Source organism: Rhinolophus sinicus, linkage group LG01, assembly GCF_036562045.2.
Source record: "Rhinolophus sinicus isolate RSC01 linkage group LG01, ASM3656204v1, whole genome shotgun sequence".
Taxonomy (NCBI): Eukaryota; Metazoa; Chordata; class Mammalia; order Chiroptera; family Rhinolophidae; genus Rhinolophus; species Rhinolophus sinicus.
Window position 1 is genome coordinate 94,940,644 of NC_133751.1, and position 21,577 is coordinate 94,962,220.

The 21,577-nt window shown below is 32.6% G+C and overlaps 1 protein-coding gene across 18 annotated transcripts in view; it reads right to left on the reverse strand.

Annotated features, from left to right (window-relative positions):
- Positions 1–21,577, reverse strand: part of ROBO2 (roundabout guidance receptor 2) — a 1,656,458-nt gene that overhangs the window by 44,120 nt on the left and 1,590,761 nt on the right. For all 18 annotated transcript variants that reach the window (XM_074333484.1, XM_074333465.1, XM_074333474.1 and 15 more), the window contains 3 exons: positions 14,844–15,026; positions 6,566–6,608; positions 4,988–5,115 (listed from right to left, as the gene is read on the reverse strand). In XM_074333484.1, coding sequence (XP_074189585.1) covers positions 4,988–5,115; positions 6,566–6,608; positions 14,844–15,026 — 354 coding nt within the window. The remainder of the gene's footprint in view (positions 1–4,987; positions 5,116–6,565; positions 6,609–14,843; positions 15,027–21,577) is intronic.

Sequence of the window (21,577 nt, forward strand, 5' to 3'; positions counted from 1 at the left end):
ACACACCCCTTCCTCCATTTTCTTCAACTATGAATAAGAAGTTTGGGATATTCCACTCCTGAAAAATGCTTTCAGTTGTTCATTCTGTTTTAGCACTAATGAAATTGATAGCTCTTCACAGGAGCAATGATAGAGTGAATATATAAGTTATGGATGAAAACATATTTTCCCACTTTATCCCAAAAGACATAAAACACAACTGCTGAATAGATGCAAACATTTCTAAAATTATACTCTCCAAACTATGAAGTACATATTTCCTGAAGTTTCAACTTGCTGGTTATCTGATTTGATTTCACAGGTCTGGAAACAGAGTGTAACTGATGGCAGAAATGTTTTCTTTTTTCTTAGATAACAAAGGAAAACTTTTGTAAATTAGTCATTTTCACAATGCAGCACGATTTAACTATATAAAAAGCAATCTGAGTTATCAGTGAGCTTAATTTATGCTACCAACTCCTCTTTGAAGTGAATTATAGTTTCAAGTTGTAATACAGCAAGAGTAACATTAGTTAACAACACTGAATATCAATCAGTCCATTTATCATTTCTCATTTTGGTGTGCTGAATTTTCTTTACAGGATGCTTTATAATTCAGAATTGCTATCTCTCTCTTGAGCTCTTGTTTTCCCTTTTCAGACGAAAGATACTAGAATCTATTAAAAAAATCTAAATAACACTTTTTTAACCACATAGAGTTAAAAGTAAATTTAATTATAGTATGTTCCTTAATAATCTATGTTTTGAAAGCCACATATTACAGAACTTGCGGTCATCAATTTGATTTCTTTAATATAAGAAAGTTTCAACTAGTTATAGTACTGTAATATTAAATAATACACCAAATTACCCCAGTATGAAAACCAATTTACATAATAAGGAGGAAGCTGAAGTAGGAACTTAATAAAAATATCTTAAAACTTTTCGATTTGATGATAGCCAATGGTACTTGAAATAAGAATTCTTGTAAAAATATGAATTTTGCTTTTGCATCTTACAAAAGCTAAATTTTGTCATCTTTAGCAACAATATCAAGACATTGATGATGTATTTTGTACACTGTATAATTTAAGTCTTTCTAGCGGTTTTAAAGTCTGAAATTCGAACTTGTCTTACAATTGAGTTGATATGTAACTTATTGAAGTTAAGTATTTTAAATGGATATCAGTGAAATTGTCAAACATATTCAAATTTATAATATTTCATCAAGTTGTATAAGCAAATAGAATGTTTTTTTTTATTTCTCAATTTCGCAACTACTTTCTTGCCCTTCTTGCTTTTAGCTATAAACTAATTAGACAATTTGATGATGAAGCAGGATATTTCATTCTCAAGTGTCAGTATCATTTTAATTCTCAATAACTATTAATATTTAATAACAAATCAAAATTGTGGAAATAAATCGTTCACTATGGGGAGGTTTTCAGAGTTTCTGCCACCTCCACCATGTCTTTCTTTGATGAAGATTAACTGAACAGACATGTTTCTCCAGCACAGGACCCAACTTCCCAACACCTTGAACTTGAGGTTCTCCAAAGCTTTTAGATTGAAATTGGGAGGCACTTCAACAACAAACTTTTGAAGTGGTTGTGTAGTCAATGTTTAAAACTGGAAAAAAGTAGTCCAGGAATATAATCCTACATAATGTGACTCTGCAAGAATTAAAACTACAGCTCTAAAATAGAATCTCTCTCTGCTGGATGAAAGTAGTCAGCCTTCAAGTTTAAGTGCTTCTATATTGATTTTTGAGCTCCATATTTCCTTCAAATGTTATTTGGTCACTCCTACATTTTCAAAATATAAATTGAATTGTATCCCAAGATTGACATATTAGATGCTCATGCATAAATATCTGTATGTGTGTTAGCATCCTCTAACATCAGGTGGTTCGGATGTCTGGGCCAGCCTTCCTCTCAGCAGCCTGGACCTGAACAGCTGCTGCCATCTTTAGGCAGGACATCCCATTTTCCGTTTCTCACAGTACACACCTACCCATCCTTAGTACTTCAGGTGGGCAGACTGGCACTTGTTAACATTTTAGTTTGAAACCTGTGAATTACAGAAACCTTTCGTCCATCATTTGGAATTACTTATGAATCATTCTGTAGGTTCTCAATATCTTGGTTAAACACGCATTTTTTTTTGGCCTGGCATAAATACTTGTACGTATGCTTGTCTCCTTCACTGCATCATAAGTTACTTGAGGACAGGAACTTAGAGATTTATGTCTGTATTTCTAAAATTCCTCACCTAGATTTTTGCAGAGTGAGAACTCACTGAATGGTTAAATACATTGTTTAAGGTTGTATTTCCAAAATGTAGACTTATGCGATAATTAGTAACTTATTCAAAATACCATTTCCATTACAATTAAACATGTATTGGTATTCCACTTTTAAAGGGAACATGTCAGTATACACGATTATTCTTCTGACTAAATATGGTTATAATACTACCATACATGTGAACCCCACCTTTAGAGCCCAGATGAAAGAACCTGGGCTTTAGAATCTGTCAGACCTGCATTCTACACCCAGATGTCAAATTATTCATCTTGAAAAACCATAGTTTCCTGACCTTTAAAATGAAAATATGATTATTATCTATGTCAAACATTTATTGTGCCAAGGAAATGAACAGAAAAATGTGCAAAAAATATCCTAACAGTATTTCTGGTACACAGTAAATGCTTAAAACACCTATCCCACTAAAAGTAGATACAACAAACCCTTCAAAAACTTTGTCTTGGCTTTGATGTTCATGTGAAAATTTTCATGTCTTGAAAATGGGTGGAAATAGAGAAAAACCTTGAAAATCTACAAATGTATTCTTTGGCTAAATTAGACTGAGACATTAAATTAGACATGTAACATTTTAGATGTTAGTGTAGCCTGCTAGAAACTGAGAAATATTATTCCTCCATCTTTAGATATTTATTCCTTGATATGACAATAAAAAGTGTGCTATTTCAATAGAAATATAAGTAAAAAACAAACAAACAAACAAAAAAGCAACTACTCCCTGAAGCTTTCGGAACAGAATTTCTTTTGACACAGTCTGGATAGTTGTGGTTAGAAGATACTCAGGTACAGAAACTACCTGTGGTAGAGTGATAACTTGTAGTTGCAGGGCTCAGAGTTTGGTCACCTAGGGAAGGCAGCCAATTTCAGATGCTTTGGGCAAGTGAGAATACTAAACGGGGTGTACTGGATTATAGAGGTAGTCAAGAAATTTAGGAGTCATACAATTTACTCTCTATTCTGTCATTTACTCCAATGATGCATATTGGGTGGGCACTGATCATATGCCAACCTTTGTGCTAAAGCTATATGTAATGTGTATGTATATATATATGCATTTATTCATTCATTCATTTAATCCTCATTGCACACCTATAAGGTAATGATGGTTATTTTCTGTATTTTATTTGGAGAATAGGACGGAGCTCACCTTCTTATAGTTGGTATTGACAAATGCAGTCTTATATAATACTTAGCAACAATGATACTCAAACAGGTATTGATATTCCATTCTTAAAGAGAAAATACCAATATCCATGAAATCCACCAGTGAAGCTCATAACAGACTGAGAATAGTTTAACCCAGCCCTGGGTCTCCTGCATTCGTTTTACCTGGAAGTATAGAAATCTTCCAGTGAATTCATCCAAACTTTCTTGAGTTACAGCACTACTTTCCTAATTAATCACCCCAATTTTTCACTCTAACTCCATTCTCCACCCAATAATAGGCTGGATGATTTAAAACAACACTTGCATTCCAGCATTCTCCTCTTTAAAATCTATCAGTGGCTTCAGATCATTCTTTGGACAAAGTTTAAAGTCTCCGTTTGGCTTAGAAGGCACTACCAGTATCTGTCTCTCTGTCTATTTTACCACCTCTGCTGCCTTGTAGTTTATACTCAAGCCATTAGGAAATTCATTCACTTTTCCAATAAATCAATATCTCTCTTATTTCTGTACCCTAAAGTATGGTAGTTTATCCTCCACACACTATTTTCACACTTCTGACTAATTCCTAACTCTCCTTCAGATGTCATTGTAAGAAACACTGCATTCATAGAATCTTCTTACTTCCACTGGGTAGATCTTTCAGATGTAGGGCATCAGAAATGCAGCTCAAGTTCATTCATTGTCTGTACAGTCTTCTGCTGATGGACAACCCATATATATGTGCCAAACTAGACACTGGGACCAGAGACTTCTCTAGTCTCATCTTTCTCAACCTATCGCTCTCCTACTGACTGGATGAGAAGATGGAGGGGGAGGGGGAGATTATTCATAATAGGTTCAATTCTATCTCCTTATAAAGACCTAAGGAGAGGACTCTGGCCCCAAATCTGGAGACTTCAGTGTGTCAGTTACTTACCACCTATTTGTCTTTTATTTGAGGTACTAGTTATCAATTGTAGAACTACAGAAAAGTTCTCTCTCAACACTTTGTTAAATGTATTTAAGTGCGTATTCCTTATATGATATATGAAAACAAGGATCATCTCTATTTACATGAGACTATATATTTACTGTCTGCCATAGTGATGGATACATAAGACATGCTCTCTCTCTCTCTCTCTCTCTCTCTCTCTCTCTCTCTCTATATATATATATATATATATATATATGTTGAATAAATTAGTAAAGTGAAATGACTACTCCAAAAATCATAAGCTCTATTTAGCAGCATTACTGTTTTTAGTAGTCTTTGTACTAATAATCTTAAAAATAAAATGTATTATGATTTTTATCTTGATTAGTAATGACTTCCTTAAAAGCTTAGTTTTACTCAAGGTAATATTGACACAATAGTTTTACAATAAAATATGAATCACTGTACCACACTGTTATTATATGTGCTTCATTCATTTTAATTATGAAAGAAAATACTTGCTAATATATCTTTTTAAAAACGTCTCGGAAAGGCAAAAAAAAAAAAAAAAAAGAATAACAGAATGTTGAAAGACACAACTTACCTCCACGCCCAAAATTCCCAATCTCATTTGGGCCACTATTGCTATTGTTCACTGGCAAGCTTGTGGCCGGCCATGAGTCAGCAAGCCACGGGTAACTGGGATCACCAGCATTTAGAAGACCTGGACGGCTAAGACAGAAATTAAAAGGAAATCAACCCATGGAACACAATGAGAGACTTGGACACCTGTCTCACGCACTAAAATTAATATAAAAAATGAAGAAGATTTTAATTCATCTCAAATTAAAATGTGGAGGCTCTCTAGAACTAATGAAGTACAGCAGCTCATTAAAGCTATGTATAGATCAACTCTGTCAATGGAAGCAGAAGAGTCCTGCCTGGGACTCTGCCGGCATCCAAATGAATTCAGTAGTGTGCCCTGAAACTGGTGGGAATCGGTACCATAGCAGGATCCTGAAACAAGCTTTGATGATAAATTGGCATCTCAAAGGAAAAGTTGCTCAAAGTGACTGCTCAGTATCAACTATTTGCAGGATTTTGGGCTACTGCTTCCCCAATTCCTGCAACCCCCATATTTATCTGTCCCCTGTAGGTTATAACCTCTGTTATGAACCCTCGGGTTTGATTTAGGTCAAGGAACTTGAGGGAAATTAATGAACAGTATTTATACTCTTCCATCAATAGCACATTTCCAAGTTCTCTAAATTGAAAAAAAAAAAAATATTAGGGGTATATTAAAGTTTTTTTTTTTTTTTTTAAGCTAATAAAAGATCCACTGTGATCTGGTCCAACATGTGTGTAGAGTCATAAGAAAACTTTCTTCACATCATAAAGAAATTGCATCTTTAATATTAAAGATGGGGATTCTGATTCCTTCAGAGATTATTAACATATTTACAAAGACACAGCAACATCTATAATCGTTGCACTTTTCTCTTGATAGACACTTTCTGTCCCTAAGAGAAACATGTGTTTCTATGGAAACTGTAATAGGGAGACCCAACTGCTTTTTTGCTACATTCACTAGTTCTCATTAGACCTAATCTCTTTTTGCTAAAATATTGATTAAATGGGAGATTGGAAGTTATTACCAGAGCCTAATTACAATTTCCATATTGGCAAAGGGAAAATAGATGAGAATATATGGGTTTGTTATCAGCTTTTATCAATTTCAATTGAGTATCCAAAGTTGTGGAATCCAGGCCTATCGAGCTATAGCCTATTCATCATCCATGAATCATTTACTTTGTGATCGATTATGTGTAATTGTTCACTCACAGCAATTTGGTGAGAGCCAATAAGGAGTCTTAAACAACAACAACTTCATTTGGTAATGTCTAATTAATGCAATAAACATCCTGCTAACAAATGAACACATTCCTTGTGATATTTACTACTAATTTCTTCAGGGGCATCTGGGAGATACGAAACATCTGGACTTGATTCCTATAAAGTGCTCAACAGATAGATCATTAAACCTGTTGTAAGCCATTTAATTCCTCCTTGAATTTTCAGACTTATAAGTGATCATTTATTACAATAAAAGCCTTTTACTACAGAGTTTCCTCAGTCCTTATTAAAAATAGTAATAATAAAACTAAGAATCTCCTTAGCATACCTTCCATTGCTCATTAGACCTCCATCTCCTCTTTGAAATGTAACTGCAAGAAAAAAAAAAGACACATACACACATAAGTAGTCAATATTAATTACAATTAATAACAACTACATATTGGCCCTTAGTTTAGAGCTAAGACATCTGGGAATTTTAATAAAATATAATTACCGTAATTGTACACAGAGTGAAAAGAAATGATTTGGCCTCGGGCAAAGCCATCATTTGTTCCAATTTAACTAAGACGTTTTAAAATTCTTCAAGCCAAAAGTATGGTTAATTCAAAGGGGCAGTTTGTATTTCAATGCCAAATGTTACAACTGTTACAATGGTATATATAATGGCATTGGAAAATGGACAAGTCTTAATGGGGAATTATTAAATCATGACTTTCAATCTTAAATATGGGTGTCCTAATTAGAAGAACAAATACTACAGATTGTAGAACAAATATTACAAATTGAAACAGGATGGTTCAAACAGGTATTAATAATATCATCCTTCCAATGATACAAGCGAAACAGGTACTAATTGATGACATATTCCTCACCATCACAAATCCTTTTAGCAGCACTGATAAGCACTGTGAGTTGAACAGCTATAATTACAATAAACATGAACTGTAATTAATAGAGAATAACATACTTAGTGCTTTGTTTCATCATCCAACACTCACAAAAATGAAATTTTCAAATAATGGATACTGAATATGTTCCATTTGTATATCATCATTACAAAACTCAAGTCCTTTATACAACTGTGGAACTTATTAGCAACACCAGCGAGCTTCCAGTAAAGCCACAGATGGAGAATCCACTCTCTCCAGGCTCCAGATGCCATTCCACAAATAACATAAAAATGGATTTCAAGGATTAACCAAGGAACGTAAATATCAATTTGGGTCCATCATCATTTATCCAAAACTTCAAAAAAGAACTGGTGTTTAGAAGTTTATGGACTGCAAAATTGCAATTATGACCAAAATTAGTATGGGTCAGCTAAACCAATCACTAGGGGTGAAGGAAAAAAAAATCATTTCATATATGCGAACCATACATAGCTTATTTTTGGAATATACTGATTTTTTTTTAACTATGATTTTTTTTAAGTTAGTGAGTAAAAATAAAAATAAATGAAACGTTTATGAATTTAATCATACTTTAATTAAACCGAGGACCTATTATTACTTATAGTAAATACTTCAGTAAAAAAAACCCCAAAAAACATAGTAAATACTTTTTAACTTAAATAATCTCTCCACAATTCATCTGATTGACAAGATATTCCTCACCATCACAAATCCTTTTAGGAGCACTGAAAAGCACTGAGTTGAACAGCTATAATTATAATAGATATGAACTGTAATTAATAGACTCTAACATGCTTAGTTGACCTATTCCTCAAGTTTGTACTATAAAATATGATCATTCTTTAAATTTTCTAAATTGACAAAAGCCGTTTCCCAGTCCTTTCCCTAAAGTCAATCGATGACATATCTCACATGACATCATAATTACACAAATGATCATAATACAAAGGATCTATCAGGACCCTTCTGAGGCACTACTTCATGAGGCAGTGTTTCCAGGAACATTTTGCTGGCTCCTGATGTATATTGCCTTTATAATTTTTCAGGTAATATCTCAAATGCATTAGAAAACAATCCTGATATAACGTTTACATCTGCCAGTAATGGGCTATGGACAGAAAGTTGGAAAAAAATCAAATTATACTGAATTCTACTCTGCTTTCTGATGGTTCACTTAAGAGCTTGGAATCAGAGTCAGTAGTGTGTCCACACCACATTGCGTCCCTTTAATAACAGCTTTTAACAACAAAGAAAGTATTAATCTGAAACAATTAATGAAAAAATTTGAGATATTGTGTAAAGGTCTGATTAGAGGAATAAAATCCCACAAAATATGAAAACAGTATAGTTAATTAGCTTTCCATCTGATGTGACATTCTAGTTATATGGTTTTTTATGGACTAGCAAGTGATTTTTTTTTTTACCCTGCTAAAAGAAAGCTAAGATAACACTGTGCATTTCATTGTGAATATGCAAATAAGCAGGCACTGAGGGGCTACACCTTAAAATGTGCTCTTAGGAGAATATAGGGAGAAGCTAAGTATTTCTTCCTAATTTAGATGTTCTTTTTTTCCCCACCTAAAGTTATAACCAGAGAAATAAATAATATTAGAGAAAGGAGGACAACTGAAGCAGAGGCACAAAAATTGAGTTGCACTTAGCTTTTACATACGGACCAATGATAAATTCTTCATAAAATACATCCTGCATACCAACTATACAAATTATACATACCAATTATACAGATGAAAATACACAGTACATTGTGTAAATACACAACTCACTTAAAATGGTCTATAGGCACCATTCAGTATATATGAGAATCTTCCATTCTGTATGTTTCTATCCGAAAAAAGAAAACACCCTTGTGCTAATAAGATTACTTAGTTTTTTTTTAAAGCAACAGAAAAAAGAAGACACTTTTTAAAGTTTCCTTTTTACGCTCCAAAACTTTTAGATTTGTTCCATTTCAAATACAAAGGAAAAGTAACTGAGTTCTATTCGACCATGAGATTAAAAGCATACTAGAAATAAGGATGAACAATTAAAACTCCTAAAATGGAAGTCCTATTTGTTGTTTTGATCAGCATTTTTTGTGCAGAGCGAGAGAAACATAAAAATGAATACCACAGCGAATTGAAAGCTGTTTTGTGGTAGCTGTCATTTCAAAGAGATGTTGAACTACCTTGAAGCTAAAAGCAAAGATGGTGGGAGAGTATAGGTGGTTGGACAACCTTGCTCTAGTTATGATTTTGATATTCACATTGCAGTAATTTTGTACTTCTCTGAGATTAATTTGAAATAAGTATTAGTATCTAACATTAAAACTTTCAGGGAGCCATATATAGAAGTTTTCAGCTGAAACTAACTGAATAATGCTAAGGCTTCCAGAAAGTTCTACAGACACCACAATCTTAAATGTTTTAGAACTGAGTTAAGTATCTTGAATTTATTGCAATATGTAAAAAGGATATATGGTAAAAAGATTTTGCAAGTTTATATCATACATAAAGTACCACTACTATTATCTGACAGGATTAATCCTAATCACATGCCTGCTAGAAGTGCAGGGGATGGAAAACATAATATGTAATAAATTGACATTTTGAGGTAAGGAAGCTTTCAGAGCGCCTATCTCCAGTAGGCCACATTTTTGTACTCCAAATGGAAACTTTAATGTTGCCAGTCAAGCCTCATTCCCTTTTTTGATAAGCTATTTCTCAAATGTGAATGTAGATTAATCCTCTTTTAATAAGCATTAACTCAGCCCAGATAATCAGAGTATAAAAATTCCATCAAATCTCTTAGCTGTCCTTGGATAGTTTTGTGAAAGAATTTATATTTCACCAACAGTTTTAAAAGCTATGCTTGAAGTGTTTAGCATTTCATAATTTGCTCACTCATTAAATTGTTTATATTTATTGAGTTTCATAAAATCTCTTATCCTCAGAAGTAATAACAGTCATAAAATGAAACTCACCCACTTAAAAGTAAAAATATACTTACTTTCATTAAGAAGTTGATGCTTTAAAAATTGTGAATAGAAAAGTGAACATCAATTTGAAAAGAGTCATGCAGTGTTCACGTGGATTGAAATATGAATATATATAATATATACAATATGTTTGAATATATATTTATATTTATAATATTTATACTTTATATTAATATAAATAATATATTTTACACACATTTTATATGTTGCTATATAGAATATTCATTGAAGCTACATGTCTTGTATTCAAGTTTATGTTGTTCATTTTTCTATTCACAAACACTTAAACATATGATCAAGCATCTTCTCTAGATTCAAAAAAAATCACTTAATATTTTCTGCCCAAATCTCTTTACAAGTTTATTTCACCCTTTAACAACTTAGGTGTTGAATTTTTCTAGCACTGCGGGATGTTACATGCAATGACAAGTAGACTATTAATGCTCAATGAAGATTAAGATTAAAAAAAAAACAACACTGCAGGTTGCTCTAGGAATACATAAAATGATTTCATGTAGAATATGAGAAATGAAGATACCTTTGCTGTTCTAGCTGACCCTTTTTGTGCCACATGCAGACCTGTGGTGCACGTTTGTGTCTGAAGAATTTAAATGAAGGATAAACAGGGATAAAATTAATAGGAAGTGAAAGTGTAATGTTGTCCTAGGGAAATTTCTAATTTCTGATATGTTCAGAAGCAAAATATGGTCAACCCAATTCTCCTTTCAGATCATTTAAGTGTATATGTTTGCATTTTATTTTTGATAGTTGCTTTTACCATCTAAAGTGTTAACCCACTACTGCTCTATGATAAATATGTTAAATCTCTGTAAGAAAAATATTAATACAGAGTAACAGTTTTTCTCCCCTTCCTTCTAAGTATTCAAATATGAGTTTTCACATGACGGAGAGTCAAAGACTCACCACAATAAAAATCAGTGAGTTTTAAGTTTTTATTTACCTAGGGTGAGTGAAAAGCATCGTGATGAGAGTTAGAATTTCTAACCTGCAAGGTATTTTTGTATCTTCCCATTAGTTAAAATCTTCCTTGTTCTACCTCTAGTGGTTAAAAAGAAACTTGGTTAGTTTCTTCATTTATTCTATTCTTTACATTCCACATAAAAGTGAGATCATATGGTATTTGTCTTTCTCCACCTGACTTACTTCACTTAACAGAATGTTCTCTAGGTCCATCCATATCATTGCAAATGGTAAGACTTTAATATTCTTTATGGCAGAAATGAACAAACTAACCAGAATCAGTCTCAGGGATATAGAGAAAAAACTGAGTGTTGCTAGATGGGAGGGGGGTGGAGGTGAGGAAGAAGGTGAGGGGATTAGAAAGCACAATTGGTAACCACAAAATTGCCATGGAATACAAAACAGAGTTTGGGGAATACAATCAATAATGTTGCAAAGATTTTGTAGGGTGTCAGATGGACACTTGTCTTACTAGAGAGACCACTTCATGGACAGTGTAGGTGCCTGACCACTGCAGGGTACACCTGAAGCTGAAGCTGAATAATAATGAATGTCAACTATAATTATATATATATATATATATATATATATATATATATATATATATATATATATATATATATATATATATATATATATATACACACACATACATAGTCACAGGATGTGGAGTACAGCATAGGGAATAGAGTCAGTGGAACTGTAACAGCTATATACGGTGTCAGAGAGGTAGCAGATTGGGGGAGAAGGGTTATCACTTTGTGAGGGGTATAAATGTCTACCTATTACATTGTTTTGTACACCTGAAACTAATAATAAAGAGAGAGCGAGAGAGCGAGAGCGAGAGCGAGAGCGAGAGCGAGAGAGAGAGAGAGAGAGAGAGAGAGAGAAAGAGTTGAAATGAGGAAGAAAGGGAATGCTGAAACCAAATTGTATCTGCTTTACAATTCTATTCAGGGTAGGTCTAGCTTTATTAAAACGCATGTCTCTTAATATATGTAACTTGCATCAGATATTTAAGTACAATCCAACATCACTCTTGGGGCTTGAAATAAATGAAGTGTCTTGTGTTATAAGTTAATTTAAATACTTATCCCAAAGTAGACTTTTTGTTTATCTGGAAAAAGTTATTTTGCTATCATGAATCAACAATAAAATTTTGACACTAGAAAGACATTACCATGTAGCGAGAAAGTGGAAATATTAGGACTTTCATCTTGTTAGTAAAATCACATGGTTTTCCTACTTGTGAAATTTATGATTCTCAGAGAAATTTTTTATGACAATCAAAACATAAACAGAACCAATACAAATAGAGTATATTCTCTATAATTTTTATAACACACTTTAGAGAAAAATAGCCATGTATGAAATCTCTGTGCTCTTAAAATGGATCATTAACTCATGCATGAAATATCAGAAATTTAAACTTAAGATAAATAATCCACTAATCATTTATATTAAATTCTCCATATTATCTAAATTGTATGAGGACAAGAATATACAAATTTTAACTGGTGGAATACAGGATATTTATGGAGGAAAATGTATAGAAAATATCACCAAGTCAGATATGCAAAGCTAGGTACCTGTGGTTTCAATTTTCATTTGCTTCTCACCTAAAAGAATGCAACAGCAGTTGCTGGAAGGCAAATTACTAGTAGTTGAAGGTGAATCCATTCTGAGAGTCAGCCATCTATCAATTAAGTATAAAGGTTTTGAAAAGCTGCTCTCTTTTGGCCTTATTCCAAAATGTTTGAAGGGCATAGCACCTTCTGAGTTAGCGGTTCTTCTATAAGCAGATGGATATCCATCACTCTGAGAAACGATAATAGGAAATGTACTGTTCTTGTCAAGCTCAAAGACCAACAAAATTTCAAATGAAATGTGTTAAGTTTTAAAAAGACCTGTTGGACACGAAGTCTGTCTGACATAATTTCACTAAAAGCACAAATCTAGTAATTATGAAAGTGATGTTATTTATAAGGAGTGAATGAAGAAGTATGGAGAGTAATCATGCAACAGTCCAAATGCATATATCTTAGAACTTCACAGTGAATAGTACAGTCATTGTTTTATTGTTTTCATGAAAGTCAAGCAAAGGAATGAACATAAAATAGTCCTTGAATTAAATCAGTTCTTCCCTATGTTTTATCTGGTTTATCTGAGTGTATTTATATGGGTTGATTAAGCAGATGGGCCAATGTACAACACCTTCAAGGAATGAAGGAAGAGGACTAGACTGCAAATCAAGAAGGTACATTAAGGTATCATAAACGTTCAAGACTCTGACACTCAGCAGGTACCACAGTGCCCTGCATGCTTTTCTTGGAAGAGTCTCTCACGAGTGTGCTGCTGCAGTACTCGGATGAAAAAGCATAAGGAAAAATGCATCAACAACCAGTGAAAATTGAGAATGACGGAAGGATCATAATGCATGGAAGCCTCTTTTCAGGGGATTCACTATACTACTTTCTCTAGTCCTGGGAATTTAACCTTTATTTCCATAAGATATGGACATGAGCCACTATGCTATAATCAAATGAGCATATTTAAATGCTGTCAAATAACAAGGCAGACAACCAATGGGTGCGACCCTTCCATTTTGCACTCTTTTGACACTCTCAGCAGCTTAGAAGCCTACAAACTACAGAAGCTTATAAGCTTATTAAACGGTAAAACCTCTGTCAAAATCAGTTAAGATATTTATGTTTCTTACCAAGGTTACAGAAGATTGAATCAAGTGTCTCAAAAAATTCTGAAGTATTTGTAAGACGATGTTAGATTAAAATGGTTGCCTTATACATTCTAGAAAGTGTGAAATACTGTGAGACAATTTCTTTTTATGATTGTTGTTAGAGAAAACACTTAAAATGACTTGCGATTAAAATTGTTACGGAACACAGCTTCAGTATTGAGTTCATTCTTTCAATCACTGACTTGATAATTCCTCTCTCTTGCCCCCTCTCTCTTCCTCCCTCCCTTCCTCCCTTGGAAATATTTTAAAGGCCACACTTTTTGACATCTTTGAATTTCTGTTTTTGATTTTAAGAAGAAAACATTTTTCACAAATAGTTTGAACATCTAGGGTCTTCTTTTTCTTCTGCTTCTTTTTCTTCTATCTAAAATGCTGATTGGTCACCTTGAAATATGTAGACATACTATTTAAGGAACTAGTAAATCCTTAATTCATGCATCATCAGTTTTATTAATTCTGGTGAGATTTTTTTTTTTTGCTTGTTTTTATTTTACATCTGGAACGTTTCTTATTGTAATCAGAATCTTCAAATACTAAATGCTATATTTCAAATATTTCCTTTTTTTTCTTGAGCATTTTAGTAATACTCTTGTCTAAATCTACTTCACAAACAATGGTTTCATAGCATGCAAAGTCTGTGTGTGTGTGTGTGTGTGTGTGTGTGTTCCTGTGTTTTGAAGAATTAGTTGAGAAAAACGATTAAGCATTTATCAGTATGCACTCTTGTTATGCTTCATTGAAGATACAAGAAAAACATTGCCTTATGGTCATAATGTGATATGGTGAAGAGAAATGCATTAAAACATGTCATTTATAATTGCATTTTACAGAACAGATGTTTAAAGCAAGCCCAAAACATTCACTCATTTGCTCACTTGCCATTCCATTCCATTCCATTCCATTCCTTCTTTCATCTCATGGCTTTCCTAAAGATATTTTTTTTAGCTTAGTCTCTTACCTGCATAATTACTGAGTCCCTTTCTCTTCTTTCTTCGCCAATACAGCCAAATGCTAAAACCCATCAAAATTACCCAGCAGGCACCACCAATACCAGCTATAAAGGCTGGTTGCTTCACAACATCAGTGATTTGCTCAGTTATACTGTTATTGTTTTCAGTAATGACAACTTCATTACGTCCTCCTATAGAAGAAACGATAGTTTTAGTAAACATTATAAAAATAAACACAGCAATACATGCATGGTGCAGGAAAGGCACAGAAAATTAGAAAATTCCTTTGAAAGCAGGTAATATTTGTTTTCTCCTGAGTCTGTCACAATTATTGATGAGCATATTTTATGAGTTTAAGAAGAAGAATCAAATTATGAGTTTGAAATGTGATTAAGAACATTGCTCCTTTATGTTTCAGTTCACAATGGACAGATTCAAACTGCTTCATGATTTATTGCCTTACAAATGAGTACTAACATAAATGCTAGGAGTTGAGATAACAGCAACTTTTCTTCAGTTAGATAAAGTGGGTTTTGATACAATCTTGTTAAAATTAAAACAAACAAACAAAACCAAAACAAAACAAAACAACACACAAAATACCCTGCAACATGCAGCCCAGGGTATTTACAAATTGTCTTTCCTCTTTCGAAATTAAAATGTTCATGATTTAAAAATATGTAACTTAATATTATTGTACCAAGGAACTTATTTTCATCAAACATCCATTAATTTTCTGGAATGTATTAAAACTGCTGTATAAAACAACAAACTTATGTAAACATCCTTTCATAAATGTTAGTATCTATAATTAAAATGTCATGAAAATATAAAACTCATGTTCCCTTAAAGTATTTGAAACTAATTTGAAAATCCACTTAAAAGTTTAATTCAAAAGATAATTTTAAAAGTAATTCTAAAGTCTACATAGTTAAAACATGCATTTAGACCTGGACTAAGATTATTCTAGAAGTAATCATGTTTTTGATAATTTAGACCATTGAGAGATAATTAAGAAAATCTTTAAATAGGCTTAAAACTCATGGAATCATAATGCCACTGAAGAGCAAAGATTTAGGTGTTTATTTAACAGACTAAGGAATTTAGACACTGAGAAGTAAGATTTCTGATATCAAAATCATACCTCATTAGTGAATGATCAAAGACTAAAAATAAATTGTAATCAAAATATAAATGGAACACTTCAGCATATCTCATCAAAAGAATGTATGATTTTTATTGTTTTCATTGTCATGGCACTGAAAAATATTAGAAAGAGCAGAGATTTCAAAGTTCCATGTTTGAACACCCATCTCTGCCATTTCCTAACTAAGTAAGCAGTAAGCTTACGTGGGGCACTTAATCTTTTTGAGTACCTGTTTCTGTTAGCTGGCAGCAGTACTGTCTATTTCACATATTTAGGAGGATTTTAAGAGATGATGTATGTGAAGAGGTAAATAGTAACACGGTAGTTTGTGACTCAAAATTATGGCCAATTTAAGGCTAAGGGTTACTTTGAGAGCCACTCAGGTAACTTCAGGGATGTAAGGTGTAAATTGTTTAGATGTGAGAGTTCTGCAAACTACAAGTGTGTTGTTTACAACACTTTCTCTTTTTTTCCAGGGCAGAAAATTAGCCTACATTTCCCAGACTCCTTATAGTTGAGTGCAATAAAGTGACTGAGTATGGACCACTGATACATAGGCACAAGTAACGCTTACAACCTCCAGACCTGACCCATACTCCACTGTGACAAAATTGGACGGATGTTGACCCCCTAAGAGATGGCAGAGCCGTTGATTGGAAGGATTGAAGTTCCCTGAAAAACTGTAACTACTAGAAACCTCATCCTTCATTATTCTAACCCATATGAGACTGAGCTATAAATAAGAATTTTTAATTTTGTTAAGCCAATCAGAATGCAGGCTTGTTTCTCATAGTTGTTAGCATTTTCTTATATATACTTATATTCCATTTCTGAAGTGCTTTTTGTGTTAAATTCCAGGTTTAAAAACCAGATTCACTTATGTAGTAAATGTGGTTCATTTCTCCAATCTATCTGTCCTTAATTATTATAACAATAAACATAGTCAAAAATGTATTTAAAATGAGCTCATGTTTTCAGTATGTGACATACACATATCTAATGATTTTCCTAGCTACCACTACCGTGTTTCCCCGAAAGTAAGACCAGATCTTATACTAATTTTTGCCCCAAAAGACGCATTAGGGCTTATGTTCAGGGGATGTCATCCTGAAAAATCATGTTAGGGCTTATTTTCCGGTTAGATCTTACTTTCGGGGAAATATAGTAGTTACTAAAAAAACAAACAAACAAACAAAAACACCATATAAAACAAAAAGGAAAGAAACTTTGTCCTTCATTTGTGTAAAAGGTCCATAAAATATTACATGTAATATAGTGCAATATTCATGTTACCCTAGGTGTATTACTATTTCTTATGCTGCTGGAATTTTTGAAACAGTGTCGTCAGTTGGACTAATTAGAGCATAGACAAAGAATGTGTGTGACCTGTAATGCTCCATTGTTCTTGCAGACAAAATATATAATGAACTATAATGTCTTCCTCCCATTGGAGAGTAATGAAGAACAAAACTAATTTGTTGGACGAAAAATTAATTAGACACATCAGATTCAATTGTACCTATTACTGTGAAAGTTTGCAGCTGTTCCACATATTATTATCAACTATATATGGTAAGCGTGAAATAGTCAAATGATTTAACAAACAATAGCTATATTATTAAGTAATGTTACTAAAAGTTTTAAGTCAATCTAAATTTATTATATGGCATACTGTTTGATGCCTATATACGTAAATGTATTAGTTTGCATTTGTGTGTCTGTAAGTGCAACAAGATAGAACTACAGACTCTTTGATGTAAAACTCATCTTATAAGTGGAAGCTACAGACAAAAAAAGAATATTACTTTTAAGCCTAAGTAAGGTTATGTTTATACAATATTTTAATTAATGGTCCCTTAAGGGAACTTTCTGGAATGAAACCTAAACTGAGAAGGAATAGATGAAACAGTACATGGTCTGGCAGAAGACAAATCTAAAATTATTAGCGATAAATTACATCAAATGCCAATACATGATTTAATTAAAGCAAAGGGGAAATGAGGTAGAGCTTGAATCACTTCAAGTGCTGCTTCCAGTACTGAATAGACAATAGGGAAAGCATAAATTGAAATAGAAAAGGAGATTAGCCGTCACTAAATCACTTTTCAACTAAGGAAAAACAGTTGTGTAGATAAGGTTATCAGACAAGATGTTAAGGTAGATATGCAGGGGTAATTAAAGAAACAATTAAGGGCTTCTTCAGTACAATAGTAGATATTAAATGGAAATAAATCTCTCAGGACAAATAGCTTTTTCCTGGTTGAATTGCACTTGTGTATGCGAGCGCGCGCATGTGTGTTTATTTCAAGTGATTCCATTTTCTATGATGACAACCTGGATAGTGCATGTTTTAACTGTATGAATAAGAGATGAAATCTCCTAATCATTTAGTAAATTATTTTGTATTTCATAGAAATATTTGAAAACAGTTGTATGACACACTAAACTACAAGTTAAAAGGTACTTGTTTGTTTGAAGACCTAACCTTTTTTTAAAGTAACACAAGAGTTAAGACAAATTTTCCATTTGATTTAAAATAATCTAAATTAAATTTATTATTTTAAGTTACTATATAATTCTTCAGTTTTTAACTGTCATGACATGAGCTTGGTAAATAATTCTTGCAATTATTTACTTGCCTCTCAGTGCAATAAATCCCTAAAGCATGGTGAAGCAAATAGGTAATAACTACAAAACAACAACAGCAACAACAGAACTTTCCCATGTTTGAGAGTTATATTTATTATTAAAGAGTATAAAAAAGGAAAATGTAGATATTTGGCAATCTTACTTATCTTTGAGTTAAAAAATATATTCAGTCAATCTATTTCATATATGCACTAGAGAGATTGTAAAACAAAGCTTTGTTTACTTATCTAGAAGATTTCATAGAAAACTATACCTTTTAAATACGTGTCATATATAGTTTTTTAAGTTAAAAATTAATGGCTTACATCTAAATACTATAAATGTCAGTTAAATCCTTTTGGATTTACTTGTATTTCTTTCTTATTCCAATTTATTTTAGAAAAATCTCAGAAGGGCTAGATTGTAGGTTTCCCTCAGGTTAAGAAATTAATTCAGTCTGTATGACTAATTAAGAAAGGGAAGGCAATTTAGAGGAAAGTTAATGCTATAAATTTTTCTCTTTAATGCTTTTAATATATACAAGAAAAAAAACTTGAAGAATCTGAAAAAAAATTACAATTATGACTGAATATTAAATCTCTCCATATATGATAAGTACTTTGTAATAAGAAACAATTTTCCAGAAATTGGCAGTATGCTGTGTGCGTCACTTCAGAAAATAAGCAGAAAACCATGGGAATGGCACATTCACTTGTACCAATTTCTAAACAAGTGCTTTTAAAATATGTAAATTTCAAGGAGAATATATTTAAAAGTTAAAGACATTGGCAAGCAAATAAAAGTAGGGAGAGCTGAAGATTTTGCGTCTTGAAAGAAGAGAACCGCACCAGGGAAAATCTGCATTAGGAGGACGCTTTTGTCCCTTCAGGATCTTTAGGCAGCTAGAACCCAAGCTGAAAAACTCAACCTTGTTGATATGATGTGTCAGAGGATAGAACTCAGAGTTGTCAGAGTAACTAAAAGTTAAAAAAGAAACCATGAGAAAGAGGAGGCTGCAGGGGAGTGACATTCCCACATTTGTATAAAAATCTCCCCCACCCCACCCCTCCACCCCAATCCTAGGGTGAACTCTAAACGATGCATGCAGAAAGAAGATTCCAAGCATCTGGTGAAAACCAAAACCTGGAAGACTAAAAAGACTAAGCAGACTTTTTCAGGTGATGTCCACTGCAGAGAAGATTGTGTTTGAAATTTTAATTTCATCAAGTTAGAGGCACCAGATAAACACATTAGGGATTTCACTGAAACCTCAAGAGGGCCATGCCTTAGAATTAAAGATCAAACTGAGGATTTGCCCTAAGAATGAGGTCAAAAGATAAACAGCTTCATACTAACAAAATGTAAAAAATAAGCCAGTACAAGGTCAAGATGTTCAGCCAGCAATGTAACTGCCTCTAGAACAGAATCAACACTCTTTAGAAGTTCACAAAAATTTATAGTACGTCATGTTCAATGTCCCGTATACAGTAAAAAATTACTAGGTATGAAAAACTGGCAAAATAATAATAAAATATTAGGAAAAGATGACCCAAGGTCAAGATGAAAAACAATCAATAGAAATATACTATTAGATGACACAGATGTTGAAATTAGGAGGAAAGAACTTTAAAGTAGCTATTACAATATGTTCATGAACTTAAATTAATAGTCATAATAAATGAACACATGGAAAATTTCAAAGGGAAATGGAAAATGTGAAAGATAACAAATTGAAATTCTAGAACTGAAAAGTGTATTATATAAAATTCCTTTTCTCACCATCCTGTTCTTTAGTTTCACATATTTTGCCAAGTTTTCTACTTATTTATGGTGAGATTGCATACTTGTTATTTCTTCATGGGCAGAAATCAGTAACAAAAAGCTATCTGGAATATCCCAAAACATTAGGAAATTTAACAATATACTTCTAAATATAAATAAGCTCTGAAAAAAACAAACAAACAGAAATCCTTAGTGGAAGTGGAAAGTATTTTCAACTCTATGATAAATGAAAACATAGCACATCAAAAGTTATGTTAAAAAGTCACTAAATAAAAGTTATTAAATAGAATAAAAGATCGAAAGTTGTATGATTCAGCTGAAGAAGTGCTTAGAAGAAAGTTTATCACTTTAAGTATTCATAATAGAAATAAGAATAGTTCAAATCAGTGATATGTTTCTATCTTAAGAAGCAACATAAAAGTAAATAGAATAAAACATAGCAGAAATCGGTTAATTACAAAACAAATAAAACTAACAAAGCCAGAAATTTTTACTTTGAAAACATTAATATAATTGGTAACTCCTTGTCAAGACTGGTTAAAACTGAAAAGAGAAGGGAGAGGGAGAGGGTAGGGACAATGAAAAAGGAAAAGAGAGATAAAAAGAGAAAACATAAATCTCCAGTATATAAGAACAAAAGAGGTAGCATTATTATACATCCTGCAAACATTACAATTAAGAAGATTACACAAAAGGAGATACTGCAAATAGGTATTTGGTAATAAATTCAACAACGTAGATAGGTGAAACAAACTCACTGGTGAGCAAAAACTAAAAATCCATTTACCACAAACAACAGAGAAGAAAAATTCTAAATAACTGTAAATTCATCAAAGTAAAGAAAACTCTAGGCACATATATCACCACTGAATTCTAGAATGTATTTAAGGAAGAAATAATACAAAGCCTGAAAAAAATCTTACATAATATAGAAGAGAAGGAATACTTCCAAAAGCATTTTATTAAGCTAGCCACCCTGATTTCCCAAAAGCAAAGAAAATTACCAATCAGTATCCCTCATAAACATAGATACAAAATTCTTTAACAAATGTTAGCAAGTCAGATCCAGTAATATCTGTAAAATGCGTAATTTATCCTGACCAAACAGGATTTATTCCAGGAATCCAAAGTTTATTAACCTTTGAAACCATTCAATAGAATTTACCGTATTAACACAAATGAGGA